The sequence below is a fragment of the Salmo trutta genome, chromosome 30 (genome assembly GCF_901001165.1).
Source record: "Salmo trutta chromosome 30, fSalTru1.1, whole genome shotgun sequence".
Classification (NCBI taxonomy): Eukaryota; Metazoa; Chordata; class Actinopteri; order Salmoniformes; family Salmonidae; genus Salmo; species Salmo trutta.
Window position 1 is genome coordinate 34,679,976 of NC_042986.1, and position 12,078 is coordinate 34,692,053.

Sequence of the window (12,078 nt, forward strand, 5' to 3'; positions counted from 1 at the left end):
AATGTGTGCACATAATTTGAGAGGATAAGATTTTTGTGCGTATGGAAAAGATCTTGGATCTTTTATTTCAGCTCATGAAACATGAGACCAACGCTTTACATGTTGCGCTTATATTTTTGTTCAGTGTATGTATGTAAAACGGACAGAAAAGTAATGTATTAATGTGATGCAGGTCAACTGTGTTACAAGTAAAAATATATTCCGTTATTAAAACAATTGGATGTGCTGAATTAGGCTAATCTTAAAGCACTTAAAATGAACTTCTAGCAATGTTTAATTTTTAATAATAGTGCTTTCGTAGTAAGATTATAATTGTGTTTGTGCATTGTTTTTTATACTGGTTTTAGTAAGAGTAATCCCATAAAGTAAATGTCTGCCCCCCCCTGTAAATAACCTTTTTCAAATCTGGCCCCCTTAAGAATATAGTTGAATAGCCCTGCTGAATTATTAACTTTAGTGTTTTGGGGGACTGAAGTATACTGTACTATTTACTGTAGTGTTTTGGGGGACTGTAGTATACTGTAGTATTCACTGTAATATTTTGGGGTATATTCCTGTAGCATTTACTGTACTGTTTTTGTCATAGAATAGGGGGGCTTTCTCCTTGAGGAAACCTACTGGAGAAATGCTAAAAGAGCTCATTTTCCATAACCTGTAGGTAGGTAGGTAGGTAGGTAGGTAGGACTGGGTTCTGAACAGAGAGTTCAGAGCTTCTGCTCTTTTCTATAACCTGTAAGGACGACGACAACAAACTTTGGGACTGGTTAGAACATCTCAGGGCTTCATGCCCACTTCAAACCCTCTTCTCCATGTATCTGTCTGTTGATGGTAAGGATTGGCAAGGTACAAGGGGAGTTCTCCTTTTTTCTTCCTCAACTTGATTTGAGTACAACAAACTTTAATGGATTTAAATGTATTCTATAGTAAACTGCAGTATTGTTTATGTGGGATCTGAGACTGGAATATTGCTTATACCCGGCGTGTGTGTGTGTCTCGGAGTGTGTGTGTGTCAGAGTGCTGAGTCACTGTGAGAGTTTGGAACCTGACTGGCAGAAACCAGACTGGCTGGTTGGGTTGTCTCTGAAAGAGAGAGATTGGTACTGAACAACTATCTGGCCAGAGGTCAAGGTCATAAATATCTTGTTGGTAATAAATACCTTGTTCATGTTGATAGACTACACACAACTGGCCAACAGGTGAACATATAGGTGACTTGGGAACAGAAGAGATTCAACTCAAACAGCTCGTCTATTCAGTAAAAAAACTTTTACTTCAGTCCAGCAGTGTTATTGTAGTTACACTACAAATGACATCATTATATAACAATACATTCCTAAAAAACTAAAAACAGGTTTGAATCCTAAGCAACCTGCCTACACATAGTCTGAAGTACAATACCAACAAAGCTACTGTAGTAGATCAGAACTGTGTGCTGGAACACCTTGGTAGAGCATGGGTGGAATAGGCATTGTGGTGCTCATGTGAACTTCCTTTCCTTTTCGGCATCAGACCAATGCCTATTTTTACACTGGAAGGTGATTATACAAAATGATACAACATTTCTAAATGCAAAATGTGTCATATTCGTGTATGTAGGTGGCAGGGAAGTCAGGCGCAGGAGAAACCAAATTGGTTGATCTGGAGTATTTTAATTAAAAAAATAAACTCCACAACCAAAGTACAAAATAACATGGGAAACATATACCCGTCGCACACCGATACAAAACACACGTAACATAACATCACAAAAATAATCACTGACAAGGACATGAGGGGAAACAGAATGTTAAATACACAACATGTAATTAATGGGATTGGAAACAGGTGTGTAGGAAAACAAGACAAGACAAATGGAAAATTAGAAACTGATCAATGATGGCTAGAAGGCCGGTGACATCGACCGCCGAACACCACCCGAGCAAGGAGGGGCATCGACTTCGGTAGAAGTCGTGACAGTACCCCTCCCTGACACGCGGCTCCAGCAGTGCGTCGACACCGGCCTCGGGACAACCTGGAGGACGAGGTGCAGGGCAATCCGGATGGAGATGATGTAACTCTCGAAGCAGGGAAGGATCTAACACATCCTCCACCGGAACCCATCATCTCTCCTCCGGAGCGTACCCCTCCCAGTCCACAAGGTACTGAAGACCCCTCGCCCGATGTCTTGAATCTAGGATGGATGGAACGGAGTACGCCGGGGCCCCCTCAATGTCCAGAGGGGGTGGAGGAACCTCCCACACCTCAGCCTCCTGGAGTGGGCCAGCCACCACCGGCCTGAGGAGAGACACATGGAACGAGGGGTTAATGCGGTAATAGGAGGGAAGCTTTAACCTATAACATACTTCGTTCACTCTCTTCATGTCATATGCGTCGTAAGAAGTGGACCAAAATGCAGCGGGTATATGAATACTCATCTTCTTTTATTAGATGGAAACCAAAACAAAACACTATTACAAAAACAACGACGAAAAACAGTCCTGTAAGGTGCTCTGACTATACAAGGAACAACTACCCACAAAACCCATGGAAAAACACCCCTACTAAATAGGACCTTCAATTAGAGTAAACGAGGAACAGCTGCCTCCAATTGAAGGTCAGCCCAATAAACTAAACATAGAAATATAAGAAATAGAATGAACATAGAAATATATTAACATAGAACATAACCCCCCCCCCCCAAAAAAACCCGCGAAACACACAAAACAAACACACCCCTGCCACGTCCTGACCAACTACAATAACAAAATCACCCTTTTTCTGTCTGTAATTTCTGCCTCAATTTCAAGTCTGTGTGTGCCCTTGAGCAAGGCATTTAAGTCCAATTGCTCCTGTAAGTTGCTCTGGATAAGAGATATGATGGTAGTGAGATTTGAATTTAACAGTGAGCTTCAAATATTGCCTATACTATTGTGAGGTATCACCCCCACAATATTGCAGCACAAACAGAGGAGTTGACAGTAACATATACAGTATATAACGGTATATGCCATTTGTCAGATACTTTTATCCAAAGGCACTATCAGTCATGTGTGCGTCGTTTTTTCCCCCCTCATTGGTTTCGTTTAGGTACGACAGTCTCAGGCGTTCCATTGCATATACACTACAGACTGAGTTGGTGGACATGGCAAGTGAGTTTTATAAGAGGTTTATATGAGGGATACTATCTTACATCAGTAATAGCATTAGATCATTCATGTTCATATATTATATTGGTTGTACATTGTGTTGCAGCAGTTTCTTGCAGGTAAGTTAGTTAGTGATCTGTGTTAATTCAATGCCTGAACATAAATTATTTTACAAAACAAATGAAGGCACACATGGTTACTACGATTGTCCATATTATATTCAGTTTCAACTTATTGCATGTCTCTTGAGATGAGGCATCTTAATTTCAAGGGGTTCCTGAGAATATGATACAAAAACCTATATATAGACTGAGTGTACAAAACATTAGAATATTGAGCTGCACCCCTTTTGCCCTCAGAACAGCCTCAATTCACTGGGACATGGTCTCTACAAGGTGTTGAAAGCGTTCCACAGGGATGCTGGCCCATGTTGACTCCAATGCTTCCCACAGTTGTGTCAAGTTGGCTGGATGTCCTTTGGGTGGTGGACCATTCTTGACACACACAGCAAACTGTTGAGCATGAAAAACACAGCAGCGCTTGCAGTTCTTTACACTGAAACCGGTACACCTGGTACCTACTACCATACCCTGTTCAAAGACACATACATCTTTTGTCTTGCCCATTCACCCTCTGAATGACACATCCTTCCCTTCATCTACACTGGTTGAAGTGGATTTAACAAGTGACATCAATAAGGGATCATAGCTTTCACCTGGATTCACCTGGTCAGTCTACAGTCTGTCATGGAAAGAGCAGGTGTTCCTAATGTTTTGTACATGCAGTGTAGTCAACATTTTAGCATTATAGCTAGTTGGGTAGTTTCTGCACTATAAAATCAAACATTTTCCTCATTCCAGAGCATTAACCTGGATTATCAATGAGTCTAAGCTGATCCCTTCCAACAGGCAGTTTGCCTTGCCCTTTAGACAACGTCTTACTCATTGCCATGCCAACCATGTTTGACTGAAGCAGAAACTGACTGGGCTAGACTAACAGGGTAGTGTCCTGTATACCTGCGCCTCTCCTCTCCTCTCCTCTCCCTCAGTCCTGGCTGGGGGCCACAACATGGGGGACCAGCTTCAGCTTGATGGGCTTCGTTGGGGCGACGAAGCCGTTGTCAAACAGCTCCAGAGGAGCCTGAGGACACATCCAGGAAGTCAATATGAATACCGATATGAAAACAGCACCATACAGTCTCCACGTGGTGCTGGGAATAAAAGCCCCTTTGCTTAGTTCAACATGGACACAAATGACTTGATGAAACATTCGAGAAGATCAGAACAATATGATCAGTTACAGTTTAATTCTGTTTTGAGAACCTAAACTCACCCAAACAGCTACTACAGTCAACAACACAAAGATATGCCATCACAAGCCAAAATTTCACCACCATTTTCAAACACACGCATTCACTGTACGTATGGACTCAAGCACATCAATAATCCCATTGAGACAATCAGTAATCTCACCTCTGTCTCCTTGCAGGTGACAAATCTGAAGCTCTGGAGGATCTCTACTATCACCATCTTAATGGCCTGGAGGGCGAATCTCATGCCGATACAGTTCCTGGGCCCCATCCCAAACGGAAGGAAGGTGTAGGGATCAATGTTCTCTCTGTTCTCCTTACTGAACCTGAGGACAGAGGAGTGTTCAGATCATAGTAGCATTCAGCTCTGTGTCCAACGCTAAAGAAGTGTTCAGCAATGCTACAGAATATTTAACAAGAGTAGTGGTCAGTAACTCTACAGACTATAACTAGCAGTGGTCAATAACTCTACAGACTCTATAACTAGTAGTGGTCAGTTACTCTACAGGCTCTATAACTAGTAGTGGTCAGTAACTCTCCAGGCTCTATAACTAGTAGTGGTCAGTAACTCTACAGGCTCTATAACTAGAGTAGTGGTCAGTAACTCTACAGACTCTATAACTAGAGTAGTGGTCAGTAACTCCACATACTATAACTAGAGTAGTGGTCAGTAACTCTACAGACTCTATAACTAGAGTAGTGGTCAGTAACTCTACAGACTCTATAACTAGAGTAGTGGTCAGTAACTCTCAAGGCTCTCTAACTAGTAGTGGTCAGTAACTCTACAGACTCTATAACTAGAGTAGTGGTCAGTAACTATACAGACTCTATAACTAGAGTAGTGGTCAGTAACTCTACAGACTCTATAACTAGAGTAGTGGTCAGTAACTCTACAGACTCTCTAACTAGTAGTGGTCAGTAACTCCACATACTATAACTAGAGTAGTGGTCAGTAACTCTACAGAATCTATGACTAGTAGTGGTCAGTAACTCTACAGACTCTATAACTAGTAGTGGTCAGTAACTCTACAGGCTCTATAACTAGTAGTGGTCAGTAACTCTACAGGCTCTATAACTAGTAGTGGTCACTAACTCCACAGACTCTATAACTAGTAGTGGTCAGTAACTCTACAGGCTCTATAACTAGTAGTGGTCAGTAACTCTACAGGCTCTATAACTAGTAGTGGTCAGTAACTCTCCAGGCTCTATAACTAGTAGTGGTCAGTAACTCCACAGACTCTATAACTAGTAGTGGTCAGTAACTCTACAGGCTCTATAACTAGAGTAGTGGTCAGTAACTCTACAGACTCTATAACTAGAGTAGTGGTCAGTAACTCTACAGACTATATAACTAGTAGTGGTCAGTAACTCTACAGACTATATAACTAGTAGTGGTCAGTAACTCTACAGACTCTATAACTAGAGTAGTGGTCAGTAACTCTACAGGCTCTATAACTAGTAGTGGTCAGTAACTCTACAGAATCTATAACTAGAGTAGTGGTCAGTAACTCTACAGACTCTATAACTAGTAGTGGTCAGTAACTCTACAGACTATATAACTAGTAGTGGTCAGTAACTCTACAGACTATATAACTAGTAGTGGTCAGTAACTCTACAGACTCTATAACTAGAGTAGTGGTCAGTAACTCTGCAGACTCTATAACTAGTAGTGGTGAGTAACTCTACAGACTCTATAACTAGTAGTGGTAAGTAACTCTACATACTATAACTAGAGTAGTGGTCAGTAACTCTACAGACTCTATAACTAGAGTATTGGTCAGTAGTTCTTTCACTGTAATAGCTCCTGTAAATTGAACAGTGCAGTAAGATTAACAAGAATTTAAGCTTTCTGCCAATATCAGATATGTCTATGTCCTGGGAAATGTTCTTGTTACTTACAACCTCATGCTAATCACAACTGTAGTGATTAGCATGAGGTTAGGCCTACGTTAACTAAACCGTCCCTTGGATGTGACACCAATCCCTAAGAAGTTCTAAACCTACCTCATAAGGCATTTTACGTTATATTATTGAAGAAGTCATGAGGATCATATGTTCATGTTTTAATCTCAAAGGACTATGAGCAGTTATATCTCTATGTATGTCCCTGACTGATTAGCTCCAACTGATTAGCTCTGACTGATTAGCGCTGACGTCAATTGACTTTTGGTCATACTGAGCGGAGGCTCACTGACCCACGCAATCATGTTGAGAAAAGAGTCGATGAGTCGTTTAAAGTCATCTTAGCCCATATATGGTTGAAAGGATGTATTGCAGTGTCATGTATGTACAGTTGAAGTCGGACGTGTGCATACACCTTCGCCAAATATTTTTAAACTCAGTTTTTCACAATTCCTGACATTTAATCCAAGTAAAAAGTCCCTGTATTAGGTCAGTTAGGATCACCACTTAATTTTAAGAATGTGAAATGTCAGAAATATCGTTGAGAGAATCATTTATTTCAGCTTTTATTTTTTTCATCACATTCCCAGTGGGTCAGAAGTTTACATACTCTCAATTAGTATTTGGTAGCATTGCCTATAAATTGTTTAACTTGGGTCAAACGTTTCAGGTAGCCTTCCACAAGCTTCCCACAATAAGGTGGATGAATTTTGGCCCATTCCTCCTGACAAGAGCTGGTGTAACTGAATCAAGTTTGTAGGCCTCCTTGCTCGCACATGCTTTTTCAGTTCTGCCCACAAATTTTCTATAGGATTGAGGTCAGGGTTTTGTGATGGCCACTCCAATACCTTGACTTTGTTGTCCTTAAGCTATTTTGCCACAACTTTGGAAGTATGCTTGGGGTCATTGTCCATTTGGAAGACCCATTTGCGACCAAGCTTTAACTTCCTGAATGATGTCTTGAGATGTTGCTTCAATATATCCACATAATCTCCCTACCCCTTGATACCATCTATTTTATAAAGTGCACCAGTTCCTCCTGCAGCAAAGCACCCCCACAACATGATGCTGCCACCACCATGCTTCACGGTTGTGATGGTGTTCTTCGGCTTACAAGCCTCCTCATTTTTCCTCCAAACATAACGATGGTCATTATGGCCAAACAGTTCTACTTTGGTTTCATCAGACCAGAGGACATTTCTCCAAAAAGTACGATCTTTGTCACCATGTGCAGTTGCAAACAGTAGTCTGGCTTTTTTATGGCAGTTTTGGAGCAGTGGCTTCTTCCTTGCTGAGCGGCCTTTCAGGTTATGTCGATATAGGACTCGTTTTACTGTGGATATAGATAATTTTGTACCTGTTTCCTCCAGCATCTTCACAAGGTCCTTTGCTTTTGTTCTGGGATTAATTTGCACTTTTCGCACCAAAGTAGGTTCATCTCTAGGGAACAGAACACGTCTCCTTCTTGAGCGGTATGACGGCTGCGTGGTCCCATGGTGTTTATACTTGCGTACTGTTGTTTGTACAAATGATCGTGGTACCTTCAGGCGTTTGGAAATTGCTCCCAAGGATGAACCAGACTTGTGGAGGTCTACAATTTTTTTCTGAGGTCTTGGCTGATTTCTTTTGATTTTCCTATGATGTCAAGCAAAGAGGCACTGAGTTTGAAGGTAAGCCTTGAAATAAATCCACAGGTACACCTCCAATTTACTCAAATTATGTCAATTAGCCTATCAGAAGCTTCTAAAGCCATTACATCTTTTTCTGGAATTTTCTAACCTGTTTAAAGGCACAGTCAACGTAGTGTATGTAAACTTCTGACCCACTGGAATTGTGATACAGTGAATTATAAGTGAAATAATCTGTCTGTAAACAATTGTTGGAAAAATTACTTGTGTCATGCACAAAGTTGATGTCCTAACCGACTTGCCAAAACTATAGTTTGTTTACAAGAAATTTGTGGCGTGGTTGAAAAATGAGTTTTAATGACTCAAACTGTCACGCTCTGACCTCAAAGAGCTGTGTTTTCTCTATTTAGCTAGGCCAGGGTGTGATAGGTGGGTGGGCATTCTATGTTTTGTGTTCTATGTTTTGGCCGGGTATGGTTTCCAATCAGAGGCAGATGTCTATCGTTGTCTCTGATTGGAAGCCATACTTAGGCAGCCTGTTTTTCCTTTGTTTTTTGTGGGTAGTTGTTTTCCGTTTAGTTGTGAGTACCTGACGGAACTGTCTGCTGTCATTTTTGTTTAATTTGTAAGTGTTCATTCTTTCATTAAACATCAAGATGAACATATTCCACGCTGCACCTTGGTCTACTCATTTTGACGCCTGTGACACCAACCTAAGTTTATGTAAACTTCCGACTTCAACTGTATCTATGTTACTGTGCCAGAGTTTACAATCTAGACTAGAGCACACAAGGCCATAATAAGACCACATATTTTTTTCTCATATGAGCTCGATAGCACCTATAGCTATCTCGGGTTACAAGCTGTTAACTCAACTTGGTTGAGGTAACAGGATTTGTAGGATTTGGTATGTAAATCTGGTCCCTTCATTTAGAATAATATTACGTTACATTAGGCTACATTATGAATGGAATAGAGGTCGTACACATTAATAAGAATCAGAGGACGACTTACGTATAGTATCATACGTCTTACCCGGTCGTACAATAGCGCATCATATTTCTAGGAGGATGTATGGAGGAACAGCGTATCAGAGGGAGAACAGAGACAGAGTAGAGGCAGAAGAGGCTGTTGGGAGGAGCTATATGAGGATGGCCTCATTGTAATGGCTGGAATGGAATAAATGGAATGGTATCAAACATATCCAACCATATTTGATTCCGTTTCGTTACTTCCATTTCAGCCATTACAATGAGCCCGTCCTCCTATAGCTCCTCCCACCAGCCTCCACTGGAGAAGAGAGTAGGTATTCAAATCAAATCAAATTTTATTGGTCACGTACATATATTTAGCAGATGTTATTGCGGGTCTAGTTCCAACAGTGCAGTAGTATCTAACAATTCACAATAATACACACAAATTTATAAATAAAATAATGGAATTAAGAACGGTCAATGTCGGAGTGGCATTGACTAAAATACAGTAGAATAGAACCCTTTTTTTCATATGAAGTAAAGCAGTATGTAAATATTATTAAAGTGACTAGTGTTCCATTATTAAAGTGGTCAGTGATTCCATGTCTATGTACATAGGGCAGGGTTGAGTAACCAGGTGGATGCCGGCTAGTGATGGCTATAACAGTCTGATGGCCTTGAGATAGAAGCTGTTTTTCAGTCTCTCGGCCCCAGCTGTGATGCACCTATACTGACCTCGCCTTCTGGATGATAGTGGGGTGAACAGGCAATGGCTCCAGTGGTTGATGTCCTTGATGATCTTTTTGGCCTTCCTGTGACATCGGGTGTTGTAGGTGTCCTGGAGGGCAGGCAGTTTGCCCCCAGTGATGCGTTGGGCAGACCGCACCACCCTCTGGAGAGCCCTGCGGTTTCGGGCGGTGCAGTTGCTGTACCAGGTGGTGATACAGCCCGACAGAATGCTCTCTGTAAAAGTTTTTGAGGGTCTTAGGGGCTAAGCCGAATTTCTTCAGCCTCCTCAGGTTGAAGAGGCACTGTTGCGCCTTCTTTGCCACATTGTCTGTGTGGGTGGACCATTTCAGACTATCAGTGATGTGTACGCTGAGGAACTTGAAGCTTTTCACCTTCTCCACTCCGGTCCCATCGATGTGGATAGGGGCGTACTCCCTCTGCTGTTTGCTGAAGTCCACGATCAGCTCCTTTGTTTTGTTGACGTTGAGGGAGAGGTTATTTTCATGACCCCATGCCGCCAGGGCCTTCTCCTCCTCCCTGTAGGCTGTCTCGTCATTGTTGGTAATCAGGCCTACTACTGTTGTGTCATCTGCAAACTTGATGATTGAGTTAGAGGCTTGCGTGGCCATACAGTCATGGATGAACAGGGAGTGCAGGAGGGGGCTGAGCACTTGCCATTGTGGTCCCCCTGTGTTGAGGATCAGCAAAGTGGAGGTGTTGTTTCCTACCTTGACCACCTGGGAGCGGACCGTCAGAAAGTCCTGGACCTAGTAGCACAGAGCGGGGTTAAGACGCAGGGCCTCGAGCTTAATGATGAGCTTGGAGGGTACTATGGTATTGAAGGCTGAGCTATAGTCAATTAACAGCATTTTTACATAGGTATTCCTAATGTCCAGAAGGAATAGGGCAGTGTGCAGTGCAATGGCAATTGCAGCGTCTGTGGATCTTTTGATGTGTTATGCAGGAAAAGTAAAGGTGATATGATCCTTAGCTAGCCTCTCAAAGCACTTCATGATGACAGAAGTGAGTGCTACGGGGCAATAGTCATTTAGATCTGTTACCTTTGCTTTCTTGGGTTCACTTGAAGCAAGTGGGGACAGCAGGCTGGGATAGGGAGAGATTGAATATGTCCATAAACACTCCTGCCAGCTGATCTGCGCATGCTCTGAGGACGCGGCTAGGGATGCTGTCTGGGCCGGCAGCCTTGCGAGGCTTAACACACTTAAATGTCTTACTCACATCGGCCCCGGAGAACGAGAGCCCACAGTCCTTGGGAGTGGGCCGTGTCAGTGGCACTGTGTTATCCTCAAAGCGGGCGAAGAAGGTGTTTAGCCTTTCCGGGAGCAAGAGGTTGTGTCCGCGACATGGCTGGTTTTCCCTTTGTAATGCATGATTGTCTGTAGGCTCTGCCACATATGTCTCACGTCTGAGCTGTTGAATTGCGACTGCACTTTGTCTCTGTACTGACGTTTTGCCTATTTGATTGCCTTACGGAGGGAATAACTACACTGTTTGTATTCAACCATATTCCCAGTCACCTTGCCATGGTTAAATGCGGTGGTTCATGCTTTCAGTTTTGCATAAATGCTGCCATCTATCCATGGTTTTTGGTTTGGGTAGGTTTTAGTAGTCCCAGTGGGTACAACATCCCCTATACACTTCCTGATGAACTCAGTCACCGTGTCCATCAATGTTATTCTCAGAGGCTACCCGGAACACATCCCAGTCCACGTGATCAAAACTCTCTTGAAGCATGGATTCCGATTGGTCAGACCAGCCTTGAATAGACCTTAGCAAGGGTACTTCCTGTTTGAGTTTCTGCCTATAGGAAGGGAGGAGCAAAATGAAGTCGTGACCTGATTTGCCGAAGGGTGTGCGAGAGAGGGCCTTGTAGCCATCCCGGAAGAGAGAGTAACAATGTTTTTGCAGCGGGAGTACTACAGGCAATGTGTTGATAGAACTTTGGTAGCGTTTTCCTCAAATTTGATTTGTTAAGATCCCTAGCTACAATAAATGCGGCCTCAGAATATGTGGTTTCCAGTTTGCACAAAGTCCAGTGTAGTTCCTTGAGGGCCGTCGCGGTATCGGCTTGAGGGTCTGTGACTATAACCCAAGAGAATTCTCTTGGGAGGTAATACGGTCGGCATTTGATTGTGAGGTATTCTAGGTCGGGTGAACAAAAGGACTTTCTGGATGTTATCACAATCACACCATGAGTAGTAAATCATGAAACATACACCCCCGTCCTTCTTCTTCCTGGTGAGTTCTTCATTCCTGTCTGTGCGATGTACTGAGAACCCAGCTGGCTGTATGGACGGGACAATATTTCCGGAGAGAGCCATCATTCCGTGAAACAGAGTATGTTACAGTCCCTGATGTCTCACTGGAAGGAGATCCTCGCCCTGAGCTCG

At 42.6% G+C, this 12,078-nt stretch overlaps 1 protein-coding gene and 1 non-coding gene across 2 annotated transcripts; both read right to left on the reverse strand.

Moving 5' to 3' along the window:
- Positions 1–591: 591 nt before the first annotated feature.
- On the reverse strand, positions 592–644 carry LOC115169036 (U7 small nuclear RNA). The gene has a single exon (XR_003870810.1). It is a non-coding gene; the product is annotated as a U7 small nuclear RNA (small nuclear RNA).
- Positions 645–4,169: 3,525 nt separating this feature from the next.
- On the reverse strand, positions 4,170–4,780 carry LOC115168912 (cytochrome P450 3A19-like; the record flags this gene model as incomplete). Its single annotated transcript, XM_029724431.1, has 2 exons — positions 4,170–4,265; positions 4,598–4,780. Coding segments are annotated over 2 exons (279 nt in total), but the record flags the coding sequence as incomplete, so codon positions are not given.
- Positions 4,781–12,078: the final 7,298 nt, after the last annotated feature.